Source organism: Chelmon rostratus, chromosome 4 (genome assembly GCF_017976325.1).
Source record: "Chelmon rostratus isolate fCheRos1 chromosome 4, fCheRos1.pri, whole genome shotgun sequence".
NCBI lineage: Eukaryota > Metazoa > Chordata > Actinopteri > Chaetodontiformes > Chaetodontidae > Chelmon > Chelmon rostratus.
This window is the reverse complement of record NC_055661.1, coordinates 29140218-29165772: the sequence shown is the minus strand read 5'-3', so window position 1 is coordinate 29165772 and position 25555 is coordinate 29140218. Positions and strand designations below refer to the sequence as shown.

Below are 25555 nucleotides of genomic sequence, written 5' to 3'. Positions count from 1 at the left end.
TGTGACACATTATTGTAAATTCTTCAATAAAATCCTGTATTCAAATAGTGGCTGAGTCAGTAATAACAACTGCTAACATAAACAAGTATAATGTCCGGTTGCTAATAAAGGCCAGGTGAAAACATTCAGTGGGATTAGTTGTGCGCTCGTAGCTCACATTTAGCATAATGTGCTTTTTCCAGAGCACTAATTCAATCAGTGCAACAAAAGAGTGACATCAGACGACTGCTTCTACTGCATGTTTCACATTAAAAGCCTACCAGGAAAGGGAAATATTACGTCATTTGAACACTGGGAAGCTGCTTTTGATCTGTAATAAAGTGGCAAAAACGTGCAAAATCACTGGTGTGGTCCTTAAGAACGTGTGTTCATTAGATTCATCCATCTTTGTAGTGAGACACCGCAGAACAGAAGAGTGGAACAAACCGTGGTCTCCAATAGCAGATTATCACTTTTCTTGTTGCAGGTTCAGACCTGATGAAGGAGCACCTGAGAGAGATCCGGAGTCTGAGACAGAGATTGGAGGACTCCATCCAGACCAACGATCGCCTCCGACAGCAGCTGGAGGAGAGACTGGCTCGCACCACCGCTGAGAAAGGTAACACACACACACACACACAGATCCTGAAATGATTTCAGATGTTAGCTGTCATCAATAAATTAATGTTAATTAGTGTTTTTCAAAATAACTGATTTCCTTGATTGATTGATTAAAAAAAAACATAATTTAACTTGCTAACGTTGCCTCCCTGTCCTCTCCAGGTGCTCCCACCAACATCTACATCCAGGGTCTGGACTCGGTCGGCCAGCTCTCCAGTGAGCTCAGACTTCTGAAGGAGGAGAACGTCAGTCTGCAGAACCAGCTGAAGCAGGCTAACAGAGGTACGGTCTGACGTTCACCGTCACAAATCAGGTCATGACATTCAGAACATTTCCGGGAAGCTGTATTTGGCAGATTTGTCGCCTGTGATCACTTTTGGTTGCGTTCGCCGTCAGCTCTGTACTGTCTCTGCCCTGCAGAGGGCAGTAAGGAGGCGGAGCAGCTGAGGGAGGCGGCGCTCCTGGATCGGGCCAGGATGAAGGAGGCGGAGCTACAGGCTGAGAAGTGGGCGGAGCAAAGCAGGAAACTTCAAAGTGAGGCTGAAGCTCGCAGCCAAGAGATGGCACAACTGAAACAGGACAGACAGATGAACCAGGAGACCATCAACAGGTGTGTGTGTTCTTCATCGTCATCTTCAGTCAGCTGTTTGTGGGTTGAGACTTGGTTTGAGGGTTTCATCCTGCTGCAGTGATGTAGACGTTTACACCAGGTACACTGTGACATCACCACGCTCTTCAGCCTGCTGTTAGGTTACTCTTTAGGGTCAAGGTTGGGGGCTCGAGGATGTATGTGTCCATTCATGTTCTCACTGGTATAGACGTGCGAGTGAGCTGATTTGTGATCAGTTTCTTCATATAAAAAGAGCTGAATATGAAAATAACAGGCTAAATAACATCTGATTTCATGTGTGTGTGTTTTCTCAGACTCCAGCACGAGGTGAGCGTCCTCCAGCAGCAGCTGTGTGAGAGCCGCAGTCTGGTCCACTCTCTTCAGTGTGAGCTGCAGGTGTACCACAGAGTCTGTGGCGTCACCACAAACCCACACTCAGGTAACAGCTGCTCTCTGAACTTCCAGAGTTTCACTTCAGTGTCCCTGCTCTGGGAATTATGGGACATTCAGGGACATGATAATGCTAGGATTACTTCTCAGTTGTGTTTTGTGACGCCGCCTAAGCCTGTTATTAAAACCTCAAACTGCTGAAACTGAAGAAACAGAATAATAGAATAATAAGGTGTAAAGAATGGCAAATCATTTCCTGGCTAATTCTTGTATGATTCATGTGTGTTTGTGTGTTTCCAAGCAGCTCAGGCCAGTGATGGCGTCCGCCTTGATCGCAGCACTGTGACCTTTGACCCCAGAGAGCTGCACATTCAGCTGGAGCAGCAGCTGAGTGGACAGGCTGACACGCAGCCTCCATCCAGGAGACAGCTCTTCAGCGGTCAGTATGTCCGGCACAGATGGAATAAATCATGACTCTAGATTCGTTTGGAGATTTTTGATTTCGGTACTGATGCAGCTCTTCCTCCACAGACAACGTTCCCTCTCCGCCTGTGAGAGACACTGGACTCGTCAGTCCTTCGTCTCCTCTTCATCCTGCACAGAAACATGCAGGAGAGGCTGCAGCAGCTGATCGAGGTGAGAGCTCATCTTGACCTGCGAGAGCATCATCACTATTACCTCCCACATCACCTTCACATAGAGCTCGTGCGTCTCCTTATTCCTGATTCTCTCGTTTTCCTTCCCAGCAGCCTCCACCCTGCAGGGTCAAGCCCCAGACGGTTCGTTCGCTAACCGTCACGGCCGCCACGCGGTGGGCCACGTCGATGACTTCAAGGCTCTGCAGCAGCAGATCCTGGAGGGCGGCGCTCTCCTCCGCAAGATGGAGGCCGCCCTGTTTTCTCTAAACGGCCAGCAGGAGTTCAGCCTTCATCAGGTGAGAGATCCAGGACCCAAGAACACCACAGATCAGGTGATCCTGAGACTGAGCAGATGATTGAGCAAAAGACCACCAGGCGGCTTTAAGATCAGCTGTGCTGCTTCCTGCCCAACTTTTGTGTGACCACTGGAGGGCCCTCAAAAAGGACATTTTCAAATTCTGCACATGGACTTCTCATTAACATGTTGTGTTTTGTGTGTCTCAGCCTTCAGACTCTGTCAGGAAGCTGCTGTCTGACACTAAAACCCTGCGGCAGATCCTGGAGGAGGCAGACTCTCTGCTCCGGATGTTCTGGAGAGCAGCTCTGCCAAACTCAGAGGAAACCAAACAGGTCAGAACAAACCAAGTCTGAACAAACGTCTGAAAAATCAGACAGTTTTGGGACTTTGTTCCTGTTAAACATCATGTTATATGTTGTAAAACAGTGGCTGATATGATGTGGCGGTAAAGTGCAGGTCTGGGAGGTGATATCTGAATCACTGCAGCAGTCACTGTCAGACCTTTAGAAACTGCTGAAAATGAATCAGACATCAAGACTGTGTTAGACAGAAACAACCCTGAGGTGACTCACTTCTCCTCAGAGAGCGTCTTTAATTTGATGTCATGTGTTGGTGAACTTCAGTTTAAAATGCATTCATGTTTTAATTATAGGAGTCAGTCATAAACTAAATGGCTTCTTAAAATGATGATTTTATGCAGAAAAAGATAATTTACTGCAGCTTTTGCTGCTGTTTGAATCCTCTTTATTTTTGGCTCACAGATTGATTGATTGTATAAGTAAAGCCTTGTGTTGACAGTAGTCATTGATCTCGTGTGTGTGTGTGTAACACACACTCACCATCCAGCATGTCTGTGTGTGTTTTCAGGATCAGTCTCTGAGGGAGGAGGTCGTTTCTCTGCGACTGAGGCTCTCAGATCAAGAACAGGCTCTACAGGACGCCATGGAGAGAGTGAAGAGCTCCAACCGCACCAAAGATAGCATGGAGCACTTTATAGTCAGCCAGCGTGAGTACCTGAGGCACATGAAGCGTGAATCATCACGTATTTTTATTATATAAACAAGTGAAATACCTCGAGAATTCTTCCAGTAACGTCAGATCAAGTAATATTTACATTTTCTCTCCCCTCAATCTTACAACCCGTCTGACTGTTTAAAACTAAAATTAAACCAGAATCAGTCATTTTTAATCAAACTGTGTTTCCTGACAGCAGTTTCCTGAACCGGTTTACCTGTGGAATGTTCCAAACAGGTGTTTTTGGACTTGTTTGAAACTACACATTGAGTGCTGATGAGCTCAAACAGTAAATATATTGTGTTTGTGCTGTTTCCGGTTGAGTTCGTGTCAAAAAGGATGAAGAAGTTCTCACATTCTGTTTATTTATGTCTTCGACGGCGTCTCAGCTGTTTGGGAATCCTCGTTGTCCACAGCGGTCTGTTGTGATTTGATCTGTTCGTCACTGCAGATCTCTGATAGTTAGTTAGTTAGTCCCCCTGAGCAGCTGTTGACCGAGTCCGTCTGGTCTTCGCTGAAAGCTTCAGTCGACCTGCTGAACGAACCGATGACGGCTCACAGATGTTCTGTGTGTCTGTTCACAGTGTCCAGAACTCGGGACGTCTTGAGGAAAGCAAAGACAAACTTGCAGGTGAGTTAACTCTGAGCATCAGAAGTGTTTTATTGTTCTAGCAGGGGGGGGGGGATTCAGGAGCTGGTGGAGACGATGGTGTGACAAACAATCAGAAGTGGATCAGTTGAAGTAAAACTCCTTGTTTCCTTCTCTCCTGGTGTTTCCTTTTCCTCCTGCTGAGTCTCCTCAGGAGAACAAGCTCAGGATTTCCTCCCTTCGCTGCGCCTCTGTCTCCATTCCTCCTTCCTCCTCCTCCTCCTCTCTTTCCTCCTCCTCCTCTTCCTCACTTCCCTGGCCGGGTAAAGGTATGGTCCCCTGGCTTTGCTGTGTTTGGTTCAGGCCCTGACAACGTGATGAAGCTGCTTGCTTCTTAATGATTTGATGATGATATGTGTGCATGCAAGCCGTAAAACTGACAAACACAAACAAAAAGGTGAAGTAAGCTGCAGAGGAAGAGGCAACAATGTGTGCTGTTTAACACGGATGAGTGTGTGAAGTTTAATATTTTACTCAGTTTTACTCACTGTCAGTTTGTTTTTGTTCTATTCCCTGAAGCCGTAATCCACCGAGTCTAGTTCTGGTGTTCTCAGGTTATTTAAAATGACTGATCTGTGTGCACAGTAAACGTTAACTCCCTCAGATGAAACATTTTTACATCAATCTGAGTCAACTAATTTGTTCTGACTAATTAATGCATCAAATGACTTCATTGTCTTTTTATTCAGGAGCATTTCTTCCTCCTGTTCAGGTTCTTTGCCCTTTCGTTTAGACATCTAAACCCTCAACGTGCTGCAGAAATGTTCATTTCTGGAACATGTTTTCTAAGCATTGTTAAAGTTAGCAGAGTGTTAGTGGGAATGTTTATGTGATCAGAACACAATGATGAGGAACTGAGCTCATAATCAATACTCAATTGTATTAATTTGAGGGATTCGTTAAGCTTTTCGGGTGACTGATTATCGATCGGAACATTTTCTGCAGACGAGCGGTGACTGAAACTCTCTGAATGTGTCTTTCTTTGTGCTTCAGGTGAAAACTCAGGAGGCTTCTGTGAGCTCGCCTTCTCTCCTGGTCGGGGTGTCATGAGACCCCTCATCTCCTCCTCCTCCTCCTTTGCTGCCGTGGGACCGGCTCGCCACCAGCGCCCCCTGCAGTCAGCCTTCCTGTAGTGCACCGGCCCCGAGTCCTCGCCTGCTGTTCAAACAGAAAATGCTGGAACTTCTGTCTTTCTTATTGGCTGGAGAAACATTTCAATCGGTGTGAGTGTCGATGAACGTTTGTTTTGTTCCATTTGTGCGGGTTGATGATGACGTATGAGTGTGGAGGTGTGATGAGGGCTTTTAGTGAGGCCATCAGCTGAAGTGTTTTTCTCTCATTTAACTGAGACATTCTGAGCTTGACTGAAGTTGGCTTATGGCTCACAGCTTCTGATGAAGTCTTTTTTCCATTATCACAAATTAGTTAATTAATGAAAGCAGTCATTGGGCTCTCAGAGTCAGCTAAGTCCCTGTCTGATAGCAGATTTGAATGCAGACCTGGTCTTATGTGGTCTAGGCAGATAAACACAGTGAAACTGTTCTTATCTTGTTCTTCCTGAATCTGAATGTGACATTTGGCTCATAACAAATATTCCCCCTCGACGTAAGCATCACAAGCTCCTGATCAGAAGCCACCTTGAGCCTCGTGCTTCGGCAGGGATTCAAGACGCTGAAGTTCACTCATGCCAGCAGAAAAGGGGCTTTGAAAAAGCCAAACCCAAACTGCAAAGTGCTTCCTCTGAGCCTCAGCTGAGGCTCCTGTTTTGTAGTCGGTGTGTAGAATAGATGCATGTGGTTTGAGGAACTCGTGGAAACAAAGCCATACTCTCTGACGGTACAGTAGATATGTTCTTGTTTTGTCCTAACTGTAAAAATGTTATTAAAATGGCCAACTACTGAGAACACACGGAAAATACAAGAACTAGAACTACCTATAGACGGTTTGGTCGAATAGCTGGTGGATGATGTTCTTGTGCATTTACTCACAAATAAAACACCAATTTAGGATGTTTTTGTCCTTGTGCTCAGACTCCAGAGCAGAGTCAGTTCTCTTCAGATGTTTCAAACAGTTTGGGTCCAACCCAGTTTTTCCTGCTGGAACACTAACCTGCAGTGGTGGAAAGCCTTCAGGTGAAGCAAGCACATGTTACAGACTGTGATGCCTTCAGTCACCTGATAATCTGCTTCACACGAAGAGCAAAGAGTTTTATAGAGCACGGTCCAAAAGAGATGACATTTTGTTTTTGAAACCAGAAAAATGGACCACACCTTTTTTTTTTTTTTTTTTTAATATATTCTGTATCCTTTTGATGTTTTTTCTTTCTTGCAAAATCTTTTGATGTTTGAATTTCCCTCGAGATGACAATCATTTAAAAAGAATCAGCCACCAAGGGGTTAACATCTCCATGTAATGATGTTTTCTTCAGAACTTCTGCAGGATTTGTGACGCTCACTGTGCAACTCAAACTTTTCTGAAATCGGGTATTTTACACTGACTTCTCCACGTTTTATTTCTGTTTCAGTCATTCTTAGTTGTGTTTTTTTGTGCATGAACTGTGGCTTCACTGCCCTCTAATACTTTTACTGAAATATGCAACTTTTGGGTTACTGTGCAATAATAGCCTTTGTGGTTGCTTGTTGTGGATGTTTTAGGCCTGGGTATTAAAGTGCCATGTCATCTGTTTTTTAGCTCTGAAGCTGAATTCAGTCAAACAAACTGACTTTTGGATGAATATGTCCAGTTTTTTGACAATCAATTTTAATGGCCCGCTCATTTTTGGCTTATTATGAATCAGAGTTTTATATACAACATGGACTAAAGGCAAAGTGACAGCATAAAGCTGCTCTATAATGATATGTTTATAAAGCAATAAGATCAACCAAAGTGAACAACTTGTATGTTGTTAAATCAGGTGTAAAATGATCCAGTTATGTGCGTGATTCCCCACAGGTCAAAGGTCAAACTTAGTGTCTTTCTTAGTGTCTGTGTGGTTTTAAGAACCACATCTCATGTATGTAAATATTAAAGGGAGTGTGTACATCAATGCAAGTTTTTTGTTGCTCTTCGAAAAAGACCAGCTGTATTTTTATGCATGTTCTCTTTATTAAAAACACTTTGGGGTAAAAGAAAAGAACCTTTTTAATAAAAGGGGACAAAACAACACCTGACCTGTTTGCTTGTCTTTCTTTGACACCTTCGTTTGTTCTGTTTCTGTGGAGGAAAGTAAAACACAGTCTCACAAGACAAAATCAGCACCAGCAACACGTGAGGTTTGCAAGTTACAAAGAATGCTGATTGAATATTTTAGAATAATGGTGTTCTTATAAAAGAAAATACACAATAATGCTGTTATTGGGGGAACAAGACAACACAAATGTATTTATATAGCACAGTTAATACACTGAGGCAGTCGACGCAAGTGCTTTATATACAATAAATAAAACAGTGTTTTAAAGGATATTGTCTGATCACTAGATATTCTGTGCTGTATATAAATGAACATAAGTTTGTCTTAAATGCATCATTGTTATTATTAGAATTGTTGTACTTATTGTTTCATCATGATCAGGACTTTACTTTAAACAACCAAGCTAACAAACAAACAGACAAACAAAAACTAAGGCATCCTTAGCTTCACAGTAAACACCTGAAGCAAAAAACACAGCAAAGCATGTTGGGTTGTTCTTCAGCAGGTGGCAGCAAAGTCCAACAAAACTACTGACACACTGACACGGTCTCCTGCACACACACACACACACACACACACACACACACACACAGAAGCAACGTAAAAGAAAATTGATCCTAACGACTTAAAAATTATTCTACTTCTTCCAATCGTCTCGCATGTGATGAGCGTGTAGAATTTTACATAAAGAAATCATCATTCGAGTGGATCAGCAAGTGAAGCTGAAACCAGAGAAAGGAAGATGATCCGCGTGTTTTCAAAATAAAATGTGTGACACTTTGAAATAAAAGCGTATGATTGTCGACCAAGCAAAATATTACCATATCGTTGACCAAATGTTATATCTATATTTTAAAAAAACCCTCTTCTGTCATATTTTGCTCCTCGTGAGTTCTTGTACCAGACACAGTAGGCTAGCTGCACAGCTTTAAGTTTCATATTTCGAGGATCTTCAGTGTGAAACCCTCTCTCACCCTCAACATTGATGTGTTGCCTGCACAGATGCTGATTTACCAGAGAAATCCAGTAATAACGTTTTCGATCACGTCTGAAGTTGACTGTTTGCGGAAACGATGCTTTTATTTTGGTAAAGTCCAGCCGGATGTTGTACTTTCGTTCTCGCGAACTTGACGCCGCCGTGGCGTCGTGTCAGAGTCAGGAAACAACCTGAGCCGTGCCGTTCCGCGGTAGCAGTTCAACGCAGAACTCGACCCGGTGTCTTCGCACGGAGCCGAGCCTTCACTTGAGGATGGAAGAAGCCGTGAAAAGGACACGAAATGTCTGATAATCACCGGGGATGACAACGCGCTCAGATTCCTGGCGGGAATAATCTGGAAGCGTCCGTTAAGAGTGAAGGCAGACCTGACATGGGTGTCACGGTGTTTCTGGGCAGGTAAACGTTAGCAGGTAGCCCGGCTAGCCGCTCAGCTAGCCACGCTGAAGGAAGCTAGCTTAAACAGCCTAGCAGCAGCTTTTACTAACAAAGTGACAAGACGGGTTGGATGAACTGTCGCCAGAGACGGCACCAAGAAGACAGCCCGGCATGGACCAGTTCTACCCTGCAGATCCTGAACTGCCTTTGTGATCCACTAACAGCCGCCCTTTTCATTGTTTTCAAGGAGGAACTAGTGGCCGCCGGTGCTGCAAGCTTGATTGACAGCTTGTCACAACGCGTTTTCCAGATGTGGAGTCAGCACGGAGAGTGGTGCTAGGCTCCAGGTCCGCCAGCCGCAGCCGCAGGACTGGCCGCTGACCAGGAATGGCTGGCTGGAACAAACTCACGAGTGGACGCTCAACTCAGCAAACTGCATCAGCGAGCTCTGGATTTCACGTTGGCAGCGAGGCGTCCCTGAAGTGGACACCGGCCGAGCCGACGCGGAGCTAGCCAGCTAACCGGATTCACCGAGAGCATTCAGCCACAGCAAAACGTGCCGTCAGCCGGGGCCAAGACCCGCGAACAGGAGCCCTTTACGGCCAAAGATGAGGAGGACAGAGAATAAAAACAAGAGGAAACTCTGCAACATGGAGCACCAGAGCGGCGGAGAAGAGAAAGATGCGGTGAGTTGGTGAAGTCACGTCGGAGCTGTGTCACTGTGTAAAAAAAACAAAAAGATGAAAAGTAGACAAGCGGGTGTCCTTGAGCCTCCATGAGCCTGTCAGCCCGCACACAGGGCACAAAGCTGTGTGAGCAAACCTCACTGAAACTGATAGAGTTCATGCTGATTAAAGCTGGACTCCTCGACATGCTCAGCTTTGCTTAAAGGAGCAAACTGGTGTTTTTACATGTTTTGGTCCATTTAAAACAAATATGTGTCCAGTAAGATAATATACCTGCATTAAGACACCCTCTCACACACACCAGTATATCACAGGTGTGTGTACACATTACAGGCTGCTTATTTATGGTGATGAATTAGTGTTATGAACAGATCGCTGTGTGCAAAATTTAATGCACATTTAAAGGATTAGATGCTGTCTGCCTCTCTGAGGGACAGAGATCAGTAGAATATGTTTGGGTGTGACTGGGCTTCCCCGTCTACCTTCCTCTGCTCCTGCAGCCCACCTGGATGTTTCTTTGTGGTGAACTTTGATCTGTCTGAACAAATTTGTGGTGTCAAGATTCCAACCGCCAGACTGAAAATATCACAGCTGGGATCAGAAGTGACCATATTCAGATGTGTTTTCCGCTCGGTCATCGTGGGCAGGTGGATGAATGTGTGTGTGTTGGTTTGCTAAGGGAAGCGGATGTAAAGCGGAGCACTCGGGGAGGTCTGAGGTGCACCATGACAGCTAACCTCTGCTTTGACAGTGAGTGAAGGTGATGTGTTGTGGTGACCTGGCAGTTAGTGGATGAAGGAGGGAACCTGCTCTGGTGCACCAGTCTTTCCCCTTTGTATTGTAGCTCTGGCATCAAGCCACACAGTCCTGTCTGCAGCGCTTTCTGCACTGTGTGTTTGTTTAATGTGTGGTTCTAATGCAGCCTGTGTGAATCTGAGATAGCTCATCAATTAGCTTCACAGTTCTGTTTCATTGCAGAAAATGCATTAACTAGCTTTAACTCGACTAGCAGTTTTATTTTAATACTGTGTGCAGTGCTGTAACTCCTTTAATTACATTACAGTAATAATGAAAATCATGAAAGCTGAAGTTACTGGAACATAATGATCATACACATCGTCCCGGGCATTATGCATTGTTCTTGTTCCATCGTCTGGACAGCAGTTGATTTCATTCATTCATTTATTTCAATAAAAAAAACTTGCAGAGACTTGGATCTTGCTTTAGTTAGGTCAGCCATGACAGTGGACATCACGTCTGCTTTCCCGTTCAGCCAAGTTTACTCATCGTTGTGAGCTAATGCAGACCAGGTTTGTCGTATTATTCTCTGATTCAAGCCTCTGCAAGATGGTTTTCTTGCTGGACTGAAAGGAATCAAAGTCATCAGCTGCTCATCTGAAACTGTGTTCAGGAATCTCAGCACTTCAGCCGAGGACCAGCATTAACGGATGAAATAAAACATTCAAATGGTTCCTGTTTAATCGTAAAGATTTAGATTTTATTCTACTCGCTTCACAATAATCATGGACATGTTTAAATAATAACAGCTGCCTCCAAATATGAAGTCATTCACATTTCAGCATGAAGTCATGTTCGTCAGCCTCCAGACGTTTGATGAGACTGTCGTCCCTCGTCGTCATGTGATACGACTGCACCTCCCTGTCATTTGGGATGTTATGTGAATAATGAGGTAAAATATAGTTCAGCTAATAAGATTTGCCTTCAGCTGTCATGTTTTAACTCTTTACAGTTATTTTAGTATCAGCACTTTCTCCAGAAATCAACGGAAAGCACCATTATGTAATAATTTATGGCTTGAGTGATTTGCCCCCCCCCACCCCCCTACAGTTTCGGATTACAACTCTCTTATACGCCACTGTTGTAAATACGCAGAGCTGAACACATGCAGCTGTTATGATAACATTATTTATAATCAAGAACTAGCAAGTCAACAGCTATGCTAACAGTCATAGCTTAGCCAGCCAGCTAATATTACAGACCAGTCTAACAGGAGGAGGGCCGGCTCGGAGTCCGTGTCAGTGTTAGATTAGAATCATGAGAATTACTCTGTTTTTTTAAGGTAACGTTGTCTCTGTTGCTTTAGCAGGGGAATAAAGGTTTTTTTTGCCAGGTGTGAGTCAGGGCCGGAGGTGCAGGAGGTGGAGGGAGTGCGCTTCATGGTAGTACAGCAAGTCAGACAGATGGTGTTTTTCTGTGAAACGGGATGAAATGAAGGACCAGACTGGCTGTTTTCATCCAGCGCGGCTTATCGACCGATTGCTTACACTTTGGAATGCTGAGTAATAAATCACCTGTACGGGGCCGTGATGCTTCCAGGTATAAATCTGTCCAGTTTTTCTATTTTGTAATAAGGTTCAGGCTTCAGCTAACAGTTACTCTCCTTATCAGTTGATCTATTGATAATGTTTTTGATTTAACGGTGTATGGAGATTTCATCAAATGATAGAAAACAGAGAAAAACAGCAAAAACTTAGAGGATGGAACCAGAAAATAGGACAAATCTGTGTTGATGACTTGAAGAGTACATTACATTACATACATTTTATGTCCAATGATTAATTGTTCTGGCACTATTAACAGAATATTGATTAAGAAAAATCTATTTAATCCGCCAGGTATTTTAGACCAGGCGCTGGCATCCTCTCTGCGTGTTTGATAATAGAAAGCAGCAGCAGATCGCTTCCTTGTAAACAGAGACTGTCTAAACATCTGCTGTTTAACTTGACTTTAATTGCAGTTACATTTTCACCGTATCCTGACCTGGAGGCAGACACGTCACGTCTGACTCGTCTAACACGGGTAACACACACAGTTCGTCATTTGGGAGCTCGGGCTTGTGCATAGATGCAAAGAGCAGCTGTGATCAGAGCTCATCCTCTGACATCTTCAGGCTCTGCTTCAGACCGTCACTGCGACATGAATGGTGTCATTTCCTCACGTAGGTGTGTGTTTGATATGTTTCCAGGGATAGAGCTCACACACACACACGTCCTCTGCAGTCAAAGAATCCGGCAGCTGTTTCAGTCCAGAGAGTTTTTACACTGATTGAAACGACCAGAGCAGGACAGGAAGTCATGTTTGTGACAGGGAGAGAATCAGCCACATTTAAATCTGCTCAGTCCTTTATATTCTGTAAAGATCGGTAAAGGAATGATAAAGGAATGATACAGGAGAGGTGTGACACCCTCTCAAGGCCAAACTTTCCATCCATCCTCTCGGCAGGTAAATTCAGGAGCGTACATTTTTCTTTTTGTTTGTTATTGTTCTTTCTCTTCAATTCAAAGATGTCTAAAAAGGGTTAATTCAAATGTGGTTATTTATTATTGAAAGTTTATTTAATTTCAAAAATGACAAGAAATGAATAATGATTTGTTTTTCTTTGTCGTATAGATTTGCAGTTTTTTTGCAGTTACAAACACCTGGAACAATAAATTTTAACTTATTATTTTCTGTAAAAATATCCCATTTTTAGCCTGAACAGATTTATCTGAAAGCTGTCACACTCTGCTGCCTTTCCTTTTCTTTTGTCTTATCTTTGGTCACAGTGTCTTGGTTTGGTCCTGGGAAAACGCAGTCTTGTATTTCTCCTTAGAATTATGTGTTGTCGTGGAAGATTATTCTTATGGTTAAGTGTTTTTCTTGTACTGAAAACGAGTTGAGTAACTGTGTAAAACCATGTGAAAACAAAGTGTGAGCTCCACAAAGCTGTGAGGATCTTAATGCCTCCTGACCAAACCTCGGCCCCTCCATCTGAAAGTTGCAGCTGCTTGTTAAAACGTCTCACCTCCCATTAGTCGGGCCCGTCGCAGGTTCCTGAAGGCTGATTGGCCGTTTTCAGTGTGGTATTTCTCTCTGGGCCTGACCCATCCCTGTTTTTACTGGTCACATGTGCTTCTCTGACATGGTTAAATGGGAGCAGTAAAAGCAATGCAGTCCTCTGCACACAATAAACACTGTCAGACAATGTTCCCGCTGTGGTCTGACTGGCATTTACTGCAGCTGTGTGAAAGTTTGTGTTGTGTTCAGATCAAAGTCAGCACAAAATAAAAATCCATCTCTGTCTCCTCTGAACTCTGGCCAATATTTGACTGAAATCGCCCTGAAATGCACCTTTTTTTGTTTCTCTTATTTGGATATGCATTTGCATCTTCCTGCTTTTTGCATCAGTCAGTGCATGCTTGTGTTTTCTCCTTTCGCTTTGTGTTCTTGAGGTGTTTTCCTTGAGGTCCGGGCTGGATGTTTAACCTCACTGCTATTTGAATTTGTGATTGTAACGAACACAAATGTAAAGCTGCTAATCATGCTCATATTCTTGGTCCTTGAAGCTTTCTTAGATCAGATGCTGCCTGGTTGACGTTATAGTTTTGCTCAGGAGCCGAGGTATTGATGAAGGTATAGTTCGGCACTGTACTGTGAGTGACATCCAGCTGTCGTTTGGGCATTAACTTCCTGAATTTGGCCTCTGATCTGAGACCTGTCTACACTTTGAGATTTAAATATTTTAAATGTGCTCACTTGAAATGTTCCCATGTGTGCTTATTTATTACCAGCTGCAAGTCACATGTCCCTGCATGAGTATTTTGTCCTTTTGACAGTAGTACATTCCTTCTCTCCTTTGCTTCTCTTCCTTCCGCTCTTGATATTGTCTCCCTTGCAGTCAAACACTGAGCTGATGTAACACTGCCTCAAACTTCTCACGGTTTCAGGGCGTTTTCATTTGCTGTATTTGGTACACGGGTTGCTTAGCATCAGTGGTTTGTGTGAACAAGGACACACAGTGTCGTCAGTGCAGAGCGCCTGAAGACAGGACCAGGCCCGATGTAATCCACCTGCAGAGCTGCAACAGGTTCAGACTTTCACTTCAGTCTGACCTGTGTTAGAGGTTTTATAGTCCATACATTAATTTAGCATCTAACTGTTAGCTGGAGTGGCTTCACTCTGCTGTCTGGCTTGATCTCTGTCCTCCAGGACTAGGAAGAGGGAAGGTGGAGTCCCAGTAACATTTTATTTGTTGAAATCATAAAGGAGATGGTGCAGAGGGAACATTTGAAGTATGATCTCAGGTGTCATTGATGTTCTCCATGCAGTTTCTTTCAGTTCGCTTGTCTGCTGATCAATCTTTGTGCTCATAGATGCTTAGAAAGGAAAGTGCAAACAAGGTTAGAGCACCTTTAGAAGCAGACATTTGGTGCTTTTTATAGCAGAACTGTATTTTATTAACATGCTTGGTGTCAGATGATTAATTTTTGATGACACAAAGACCAAACGTGCATGATTAAAGTGAAACCTGTAGCCCTCACTGAGTGTTGAAACTGCAGTAGCTGTTGTGTTCCTGTAGGCGACACAGGTGGACGTCGTCTGTCACCTGAGGGTGAATTGGTGAGCTGGTGAAAGAGCTACAGACCCATCTCAAAATGTCTAAGAAAGCATCCAGTGAGTTCTCCTTCGAGTGAAGGCTGATGATGAGTCGAGATGAGAGGATAATCTGTTACACTGCAGACTCAGGAGAGAGATGTTGTTTCCGGATAAAGCCCCCCCAGCAGGATCAAGCTAATTAGGGCAGACTGGAAGTCGACTGAAACCTACAGCGGATTAACAATGTGCTGAACAGTGGAGTGTTAATGAGGGTGGGAGAGAAGAGGGTGGTGGTTGGGCTGCTGTGCTTACACTCAGGAGTCTGACTCTAAGCTACAGGCTACAAGCTCACAGCAGAGGCTGTTAGAGTCGTGGAGTCGGTTACACTTTAACAGTACTTCCTTTGTTTTTAAATGAAATACAGTTTGAGCTACGATCTGTTTCAGTTTTAAAACCACATAAATAAATAAATAAGTGTCATAAAAGTAGTTGACCTTTCTGGGGTTGCTGTGATGAGGAGTGTGACCTCAGTGTGACAAACAAAAGGAGGAACGCAGCTGAGTGGGTGAAAAACGATCCGACAGAAACTACAGTCTCTCATTCTTTTGCTGCTTTTGATGCTTCGTCAGAGAAACCTGAGACGGTCGACAGAATGAACAGCTCCGGTACGACTTGGCTGATTCGGGGTCAGCGAGCGGTGCAGGACCGTGATGCTCCAGATGGCTCGGACAGCCCGGCGACCGGTCCGACCGGCGTTATCTAAACAGTTCGTGTTTTCTCCGTCGGCTCACATTTATTTGGCTTTGCAGTTTATGTGATCAGCGCTCCCTCCTGCATGCGTTGGATTCCAGCCGGGGCTCGGAGGGGTTTTAAGTAACAGGAATGGAAGTCGTGTTGAAGCAGATTTAGGTCTTGTTGTTCCGTGCAAATCACATCCTCCCTATCTGACCGCCGCGGTCGCTCATGTCATGATCGACAAATGACTCGCAGGTTGTGTGTGATGGTGTGTGTGTGTGTTCCCCAAGCAGTTCAAATGGAACTGGGATTTACAGGATTGTGGTTTGTGGTTTAAGCCCTACATGTCCCGTACGTCACCGTCTCTTGAGCCCTTTCTTCAGATGTCCAATTTGTTTGAAATAATTAATTTTGATATGGCGGCAGATATGTCCAGAATCAGGTTTTTGGAGACACTTTCTAAAGGTAGTGACACACATTATGATTCCATAGTTCTAATTCAAACGTCAGGACTGACAGGACAGTGTGTGGTGCTACAGGGTTTGTTATCTTTTCCTCTCATCAAGTCGCCCATTTTTCAATGTTTGACTTTTATGGTTTTTAACCATCTTTAGTAAAAAAAGCCAAAGCACATCAATGAGACCTCACACATTAAGCAGAAAGAAGGGGACTTAAATACCTGAATCATGATCAAAATGGTCTATACAGCCACCCAAAACGGGACTCTTTGACCTCTTTTCACTCTTCTAACAATGTTAGGGAATATCTCTGAAGAATCGTAGGTAATCCTAAGAAATGAATAAAAGCAGATGAAAATCAGGTGTAGGCCTACATTTCTGAAGGACTAACCTGCCTCATAATGTAGGTTAATTAGTAAATGTGATGTGAGTCATTCTCAGTGTTGGATAAGGCGTAGGATGAGACATCTGACAGCATTTATTTGGCAGAAAACCCAAAAATTATATAAGTACCACAGTCAGTGTACCATCAGGTACATTTACAAACAGCAGCAACAGACGCACATACCGACGCAGCAGAGGAGGCTTTCCTGTAACAACACACCAGCTGAGCGTGTGTCGCTAACACTTCATACTAGCCCTGTGGGGCTACAATCGATGCTATCAGCCTGTTTATTCTGCAGGCTAACCAGCAGAATAAACAACAAAGCAACATAAAAATGTGAAAACTTACAGGTGCTCAGTTTAAAGTCTGTGTTGATCCATCTTGAAGCTTCAGTTTTGAAGTGAATCCAGATTTTTTTATTGACCCTCGAAGAAACCTGAAGTAAATGATCAGCGCACACATAGAGAATCAGAGTTTTTCCTTGGATGATGGTTTGGTTCTTATAGCCAACAACAGAGACGGCAGCAGATTTCGTGGCTGCCGGCTGCGGTGCTCTCGCCCAACGTTGGACCAGTTTCAAAAACTGTTGTCCCCATTCGCCACATGGAAACAAAAGCACGGGAAAATATGGTCCATAAACACAGATGATATTAGGCCAGAAGCTAAATCTTCCAGGACACAAAACCTTGATGCACGGTGCAAAGTGGACAATGTTTAACATTAACATTATGGATTAAATTGTGCTGAATTGTGACTGTTTTATGAGTGTTTTCTTACTATCAGACTAGTTTAGGCATGTTTAACTCAAAGGTCAGGGAAAGGAACATCACATTTGATATCAGAGCTGAATATCAGATTTTGGCGGAAGTATTTAAAAATGTCAGACAAGCCTCACTCTGAGTCTGCTCCCAGTTTTAGCTTCTTCTAACAGTAGCCTCGGCTCTTTACTGGCTCCTGTTCATTAGCTATCTGTTAGGTTAACCATTAAACCGGCTCCCCTCCCTGGCAATGATGCGGGAGAGTGATTTCCTTCTTCTATCCTTTAACCCGCCATGAGCTATCGCAGTGCAGCTGAGGAGCCAGCGAGCCAGAACGACCCCTGGGACTCCAGCTGATCCTCGTCCCAGCGCTGCACAGGCCAGGGGCTGATTGATAGAGCCCAAATAGCTAATATGGGCCGTTTTAGGGCGCTAATGGCGAGTCACAGATGCAGGAGGATGAATGACATTAATTATAAAGCTCTCATTAACCAGAATTATAACCGAGAAGGGTCCTATACATCAATGCATATAAATGGCATTTATTACTGTGCAGCCTCTGATTATCTTCTGGCAGATGAAATTAAACTCACACAAGATGACACAAAAGAGACAAAGCATTATCATACAGTGAATATTTACTCCTTTGCGTGTTTTTCTGCAGACCTCTCTGACCTTTGCTCGTCTGCAGAAAGTTTGAGATGTGAGGTCACAGCAGCTTTTCACATTTAGCTTTAAATGAAGCCGTGATCTGTTCAGAGCCTGGCTTTTAGCTTCCAACACAACATCCTTAATGAAGGAAATCCATCACTCTGCCCCGGCTTAGTGCTGCATTATGCCTCTCTGCTTCACCTCCCCCCTCCCCCAGTCATTGTGAGTGAGTGATGTGCTGGTTTCACACTGAGCTGAATGTCACATGGGAACCTTTATTCCATGTTCCTCGTCCTCCTCCTTTCTATTGTCTGTTTTCCACCCTTTCTCCTTCCTTCCTCCTCCTCCACCACCTCATCCTCTCCCTCTTCTTTCTTCCATCCCTGTATCTCCTCTGCTCTCCAGTGGTCTTAGTCCATCGTGCAGTCTACCGAGTTAACATCCCACGAACAAATGTCCCATATTCAAAGTTTAGTTCTGGTGAATGCCAGATGTAGTTCACGAGCAGTGTGACACCCCCGTGTCCCCCGACGCTGCACTGAGACAAAATAATGGACTCAGATGCAGCCTTTGAATAAACAGACAGATGATGGAGAACTTGGAAACAAAAACCAACAGACAGTGTTGTGCTGCAGTCAGCTGCACGATGCTCTGTTTTTAAACTATTTCCTACTATTTTCCATCTGATCCTTACTATTTCCTACTACTAACTATTTTTTAAACTATCAGTATCAGAGTTGATGTGGGAGGCATCTGCACAAAACTAATCAGTAGTTAAGTGTCTGTTTATCTGTTGCAGCTTTGTCCAAAGTAAAATCCATTTCAGTGTAATGACACTATGAGATTAATGGTGAGGTGTCAGACGCGTTTGTCATCATTTCTACCCAGTCCACATCATATTCTGACTTGGCACCAAAGACTGAGGTCACCGTAGCAACAAAAGCTGTCAGATAAAGGTGAATAACAGGAACAGGAAAGAGTATTTTCCTCAAATACAGGAAAAGACTTCTTCATAGAAGGATACATTTCCCTTCATTGAACACGATGATACATTTGAAGTTGGATGAATTAAATGTATCTGATAATCTAAACCTTCTGTTTATGAATTTGTTCATGTAGTTTGTGTTACTCATTATTTTTAACTCTTGTGATTGAGTGAGATCGTTGCTGTTGTGTGTATTTACCTCAGTGTGTGTCGTGCTGTCTGGCTTCCCTGTGGCTGATCAGCCGTGTGTTCGCCCGGTGGATAGATGGAGGGAAGCTGGAATGTTACAAGCAGAAACCTGCGGGGTTTATGCCGGCTGCTGCACTCTGCACATCATCAGGATATTTCCACAGCACTAATACTGTCAGTACAACAACACTGTCACGCCACATATGCAAAGCTTCTCATTTTATAACAGAGATGCTGTCCTTTACTCCTTTAGTTCCTACTTTGCTGTTCTTACGATTGGAGTTGAAGTACTGTGATCGAGACTTCACAGCATGCTGTCCAAGAGCAAAACAACACAAAATGATGTCATTGAAAGCTCCGTTTTTTTTGGAGCTTTAGAGTCAACTAGTTTTGATTTTTGCAAATTAAATTAAAACCAAATAAAATGTGCAGCTCCACTTTCAGTCAACATGACAAACAATCCTTAATATGCTCAGAAAAATAAAAATCTAAACATCTACAATCTGATGACACCTGACACTCCATCAGTGAGGAAGATCGTATGATACAATGGAAAGCTCCAGAACGGCCTCAAGGGGACTTTGAGTTGAAATTGTTTGTCAGTGTATTATAATTTTTGATACTGAGCCTTATTTAATACCCGGTTTTATTTTAGAATTTCTGGTATTCTGTAAAACAGGTAACCTAAAGTGACTCTTTTCCAGCTGACTACTGACTAATTACCTGACTAGCTGTTTAACCTTAACAAACCTCACACTGAGCCTCGCTCATGACACGTTCTCACACGTGGATTTGATCTCAGTGCAGTTTACAGCTGTTTGACCATGTTCGGTGCATCCAGATGTGTGAAGTGTAATGTGCACTCCAGTGTTGGTCTCAGTGCATGTTTGCGGTTTCCCCTCCTGATGGTTGAGGAAGGAAAAAGACCACCTGATTAGAAAACAGGGTCAGCATCATCAGGGTCCTCAATGGAGGCTTAATCATGTAAATATAGCAGCTGCAAATTATATCCAGAGAGCAACAGGCATTCGTGAAGGTAGCAATACTCCACTTTGAGTTAATATTCGTGAATTTGGGATTTACATATTTCAATTTCAAAAGCGCAGAGGAAGCTTCAAATGAACTACATACTGATGAATGTAAAACCCATCTTTTGACCTAATTATCTCCTTTTACTTCGTGTTCATTTGGAGGAATCTCATGCTGAGTTCTGTCCCCAAGGTTGAGAAGTTCTTTGAACTAAAATGATGAGTAGCTTTTCCTCTCCAGCCACCCCCGACCCTGCACAGGATAAGTAGTATACACTAGATACAGTAATGGATGGATGGATGAATTAATATGCTTCTCAATAAACTGGATGTTCTATCGTAGTCTCAATAATCCAGTGAGGAGCACATTATTGCTCATGGAAAGACAAAAAGACTGTGAGTTGTTTTTGGAAACAGGCCAACAGACTCTGAAAACATGGATCCTCTTTAATGAATACATGTGACTGATTGAATCAATTGTCAGAAGAGTCATTTTAGCTCCAAACAGCTCAAAAAAGACATTAAAGAAACTCAACCAGCTTAAGACTCAAAGGATCTGTGACTGTGAGGAAGAGCTTAAACAGAGAGAGACACAAATTTTAGAAATCCACCCATCAGCCGCTTTCACTACTTCTCTGTCAGTGAAATGAGGTCAACCAATCAGCAGCCGGTGTTCAGTGTTCAGCTCAGTGTTCGGCAGGTGTTTTCTGTTCGCCTGACTTCCTCCACTGCGTGCTTTGAGGAGCTGGTCTGAGGCCAGATCCTTGTCTTTGTGATGCTGACAGAACATGTGATGGCGGAGGCACGTCTGTGGCTTCATGTCGTGGTGATCTCGCTGTTTACACACAGACTGTGTCAGTACATGTTCCATGAGCTGTTTGAGGGGGTGTGACAGTCTTTACAGCATGCTGATGGGCTGCGCTGCAGTGGAAATCAAACAACTCGCTCGAGCCGTCTCGTGCGTGTGTGTGTGTTTAGTGTTTGTGTGTGTGTGTTTCGTGTTTGTCGAGGTCTCTGCGGCCGTCCCTCCCTGTCCTGATTGGGGGTTATTAACCTTTGGGCTGTGGCCAGCGAAGGAGCTTCCAACAAAACATCCTGCTTCCTCCAGCTCAGCAGCTAACTATAGGAGCACAGTCACAGCGCTTACCTTTGTCCTGGCTGCTGTTACAGATACACTGTTTGGTATTAATGCATTATCTGATATTTCCAGGATGCATTAACAGTTTTGTGCTACATTCATTAACTTATTCAAGTTTCAGAGCCATGCTCATCCTTAAGTTGCCATCTTCCTCATTGTCAACTCTGCTGTCGCATCACCAGCTGGTGGAGAAAGAGGAGCCCTTCATTTTGGCTGTTGACGGTTCCTATTGTTGAAATTCATGCATTAGAGGTTTAATAACATAATGCACGAATCCAGAGTGGGTGTGAGTCAGAAAGCCAGTAGCTGTCAAATGTGGACATCAAATCCTGCAAATTCCATGTTTAAATTAACAGTCTTGTTCATTAATGGTCTCAAACAGACCAATACAACCAGACATATGAAGGATGGGTTCACTTAAACCAACTTTTATTGAGTGGTGAGTTCACAGACACACTTTGTATGAGTTGTTTGACTCCAGCTGCTTCCCAGTCGAAGTCTGTGCAAAGGGGAGAGATTGTACTGTGAAGAAGCTGCTTCTACAAATAGTGCCCCAAAGCGTTTAAATTAGCATCAAATGCTAACTTGCTTGACAAACGCTGTGTTGGTTCTTCTTTTTGCCTGCAGAACATTTCTGTTCCCAGCCTTGATTTGATCCATCATTAACATCATATTATCAGGTGTGTCGCCTGTATCAATAGTTATTAACACTTGTTGGTATTGAAGTGATGTTGGAGATCATCGTGACATCGTTACACAACAAACACAGTTTGCGTGTATCATTGCCTTAAGATGCATTATTAACATCAGAGCATTGAAATTAGATTATGAGGTGCTTATTTTGAAACTCTGGATTAACACTTATTAAACAAATCACATATATCATGCTGCTGTAACACGCTGCTGTCAGTCTGGTCTGCAGCCTGGAACATGTCCCACGAGTCGTCCTGGTCGATGGCTTGTGTTTACCAGGATGAACATAAAGGTCGAAGAGATCTAAACTCCTGAAACAAAGCTAATTCTTCTGTGTCAGCTCCATCAGCTTCTGTGGACTCACTCTTGGGCAGATTGTTTAGTAGCACAGCAGGTATGATGCATAATGTACTGCATGTTTCCCTTTGAAGTATTTCAGGTAGTAATGAACCCCACACTGGAGAGCTGTGTGGCTCTAACACTCTCACCTCATTGCTTTCAACACAAACCCCCTCTCTCCTGCAAACGGCCTTGTGATTATATATTTTTTTACACCAGAAGCAATCTGGGCCTGCAGATGTGGCTGAGCTGAAACGTGTGATTATACCACACACTCACACACCCACATGGCAGGGACACGCCTGGGATTAAAGCATTTAAGTTCAGATATCAGTTTAATCCTCAGGGAATTAAACACGCGAGCAGTGAAGAGTGGACCAGCGGGTTACAAAACAGTGTTCTGATTCGCTTCAGACATGCTACATGCTAAGGCCTGTCTCTGACATGTTACTGTGTTAGAGAGATAGCAGGTGTAGCTGCAGAGATGACTCATGTACTGTAAGCCAACACAGAGTCTCACACGCAGTGCAGTTAAAATGTTGAGGTATTTTAAAGATGTGTGCGTGTGTTTCACTCTGCTACTGTGTCCACACTAAGCTTATAAGTCTGAAATTGTGTGAAAGGATTGTGCATCCACACTGTAAATGCTGCGCTGCTTTACTGCGACAGGATGGTCGGACAAAATTAATGGAAGCGGTGACAACATGTGTGTTTCCAGCTGTTTTGACATTTCGAATGTTCATTGAGGAAGATGAACTTTTCCTTGCCCTTGCCAAAAAGTGGGGCAGGTGTTTTTCAAGTTCATCCTTTCTGGAGGGTATTTTTTAAAAAGAAAAAACTGTAAATGGCTGCCCAGTGTGGATGAAGGTCCAGATTGGAGAGACATGATGAGCTTTAAAATAGGGTTGGACAGAATCTAAGGGCAGATTACTTCATATGGTGATGGGATGTGCGTTATGTGATGGAGTAAATTCTCTGGATATTCAATCAACACTTTCTGGGTGAACTTCCAGGTGAGAATGATGCAAAAATCCTGTGAACCCACTATTTCTGTTGGTGCGTTATTTTTATCATTGCCTGCAATACATCCAGTGATTTTAAAAGATGCATACATTGGAATGAATGGTCAAAATCTCCCGTGGTTGACACACACCTGACGTCTCCAGAGACAGATGACAGTAACCGTTGGTAAAATGTGCCAATCTGGGGAGCAGCTGTGATCTAGCTGCTGCTTCTTTGAGCGGTGGTTTGCAGTGGAGCTGGGAAGAAAGACAGTTGTGATGCGTTGCTGTGCATCAACTTGTGATGACACGCATGAAGGTGCTACCAGTATGCAGACTTACATAAGAAACAAGAGGGGCCAGTGATGCATGTTTACACGCCGCCAGTGTGTGTTTCCCTTCATCTCCTGTGTGTGCTGCAGGGAGGCAGCCTGATTTATGAGCGAAATGGCATCAAAAAACTGGCTGCTGCTTTATTGATTTGTTAGAATGATCTCATAAAAGGTGTGTGCATTTCAAAGAGCCTCTCAGCTGAGAAAGAATAAACTCATAGGTCAAAGCTGTGATGATAAAATCAGTAAATTCAGCTTTTGTGCAGTTCATTACTGTGATGTTGATGAGAGAGATCACTGAGAGTCTGTTTGGAGACTCAGTGACTCTGCTGCTGTTCAGGAAGATTAGTCAGAGCTCAAAACTGGTGCAGTGTGCTTTCTCTTCCTGCCACACACACACACACACACACACACACACACACACACACACACGAAACAAAGGGCACACACACACAAAAAACAATGGGCTCAAACACAGACACAGAGCGAGCAGCACACAGTCTTGTAGTCTTGGAGTCCGTCCCATGACTCAGGTGGAGGGTTTTGTTTGCTTGTGCTGTGGCCTCTCAAGTGGGATTGTACTGCAGACATGCAATGACATATCCCTCCTGTGTGTGTGTGTGTGTGTGCATGTGTGCGTGTGTGTCTGCAGCCATATTATATAGGAGAATATAGATATGGGATCAGACTCTGTACCAGCAGATACTATTCAAAGACTCAGTTTGGGATCAGGGAAACATGATCAGGACTTCCTGTTTTGGAGGAAATGTCTGTGATGCTGCAGTGTTTATTGGACGCTTCTATCACATTCAGTGGCAACGCTCAAAGCCAGTGAAGGACGCAGCAGGTCGGTGTGTGGATGGGCTAATAAGCATGACCTGGACACAGTGTGCATCTTGTCTCCCCAGAGCCCGGCAGGGGCTGGGATTATTTTCTCCCCCCACTTGAAAATAGAGTAAAGTTATCATCGTAACCGGAACTGAAGTGGACTGAAGGAGCAGTTGTTTTTACTCCAGTCTGTTATAGAAGGAGCACTCAGTATGTTAGCAGCAGGCTAGCAGCTGTGTTTTGGTGTTGAGATGCCAATAAATACTGAAGTCATTCCTCCATATTAATGTCGTTACTAATGTCGCTATCAGATTTAACGTCATCTTAAATCAATGTTCATCATAAATACACGTTGGCAGCAGGCTAATCTGATTTGAGATTTTTTTTCTAAAGACTTCAGTAATTTACTGTAGTATCATTAGAAGTGAAACACCAACAAATATGAACTGATGCAAAACATTTCATGAGATAAAAAGTTTTGGAAATGATTAATCTCTTTTTTTCAATGTGTTTTTAGTTTTGGACTTTTGGAAATTAGTTCATGTGAGTTGCAAACAATCCATGCATCCACTACTGGAATCTAATTCTACTACAGTATGATGCTACTAGTAGTACTACTACTACTACTACTAATAATAATAATAACAATCTTCATGTGCAACTGTGCAGAAATGCTGGGCTAAAGCAAAATAAATGGACATGCAAAAAAAGAAGCTATGCAGCTAACAAACGTTGATATAATGATTCGAATGTCAAAGTTATGAATGGAGCACACCATATATATTAGTGTGGCTATGGATTAGCCCATCATCTAAATGCATCATGCAGAAATCAGCTCAACATGCTCTTTGTGCGTCATCCTGTTTGACAGAGATTCAGTTTTTATTGACCACAAACATGGTGTCTCTCTCCAGCCGTGAAATCATGGTTTCAGTTTCCTGTTGTTGTCACTTGGAGAAGAAATCCAACTGAAACATGTCGGCTGTGAACACATCGCAGCAGCAAAGTTTCTGATGCAAAATACTTTTATTATGACTGTCCCCTCAGGGATCATCACAGTTTTTATTAAACTTTAATTACAGACTGAGAACTTGTACCCAATGCCAACATGCCCTGTGTGTGTGTGTGTGTGTGTGTGTGTGTGTGTGTGTGTGTGTGTGTGTGTGTGTGTGTGTGTGTGTGTGTGTGTGAGTGCGTGCGTGCGTGCGTGTG

The 25555-nt window shown here is 43.5% G+C and overlaps 2 protein-coding genes across 7 annotated transcripts in view; both read left to right on the top strand.

Annotated features, from left to right (window-relative positions):
- The window catches only part of LOC121605009 (phosphodiesterase 4D interacting protein), an 80136-nt gene extending 72788 nt beyond the window's left edge, over window positions 1-7348 (top strand). For 3 of the 4 annotated variants that reach the window (XM_041934721.1, XM_041934722.1, XM_041934719.1), the window contains 11 exons: window positions 467-598; window positions 763-882; window positions 1021-1210; window positions 1525-1649; window positions 1905-2039; window positions 2132-2236; window positions 2347-2534; window positions 2743-2868; window positions 3404-3542; window positions 4135-4181; window positions 5193-7348. In XM_041934721.1, coding sequence (XP_041790655.1) covers window positions 467-598; window positions 763-882; window positions 1021-1210; window positions 1525-1649; window positions 1905-2039; window positions 2132-2236; window positions 2347-2534; window positions 2743-2868; window positions 3404-3542; window positions 4135-4181; window positions 5193-5249 — 1364 coding nt within the window. In that variant the 3' untranslated portion in view covers window positions 5250-7348. The remainder of the gene's footprint in view (window positions 1-466; window positions 599-762; window positions 883-1020; window positions 1211-1524; window positions 1650-1904; window positions 2040-2131; window positions 2237-2346; window positions 2535-2742; window positions 2869-3403; window positions 3543-4134; window positions 4182-5192) is intronic. The other variant, XM_041934720.1, reaches the window with a different exon arrangement.
- Window positions 7349-8588: 1240 nt separating this feature from the next.
- mast2 (microtubule associated serine/threonine kinase 2) overlaps window positions 8589-25555 on the top strand; it is a 169313-nt gene continuing 152346 nt past the window's right edge. For all 3 annotated transcript variants that reach the window (XM_041935955.1, XM_041935957.1, XM_041935954.1), the window contains exon 1: window positions 8589-9447. In XM_041935955.1, the coding sequence (XP_041791889.1) occupies window positions 9370-9447 (78 nt within the window). In that variant the 5' untranslated portion in view covers window positions 8589-9369. The remainder of the gene's footprint in view (window positions 9448-25555) is intronic.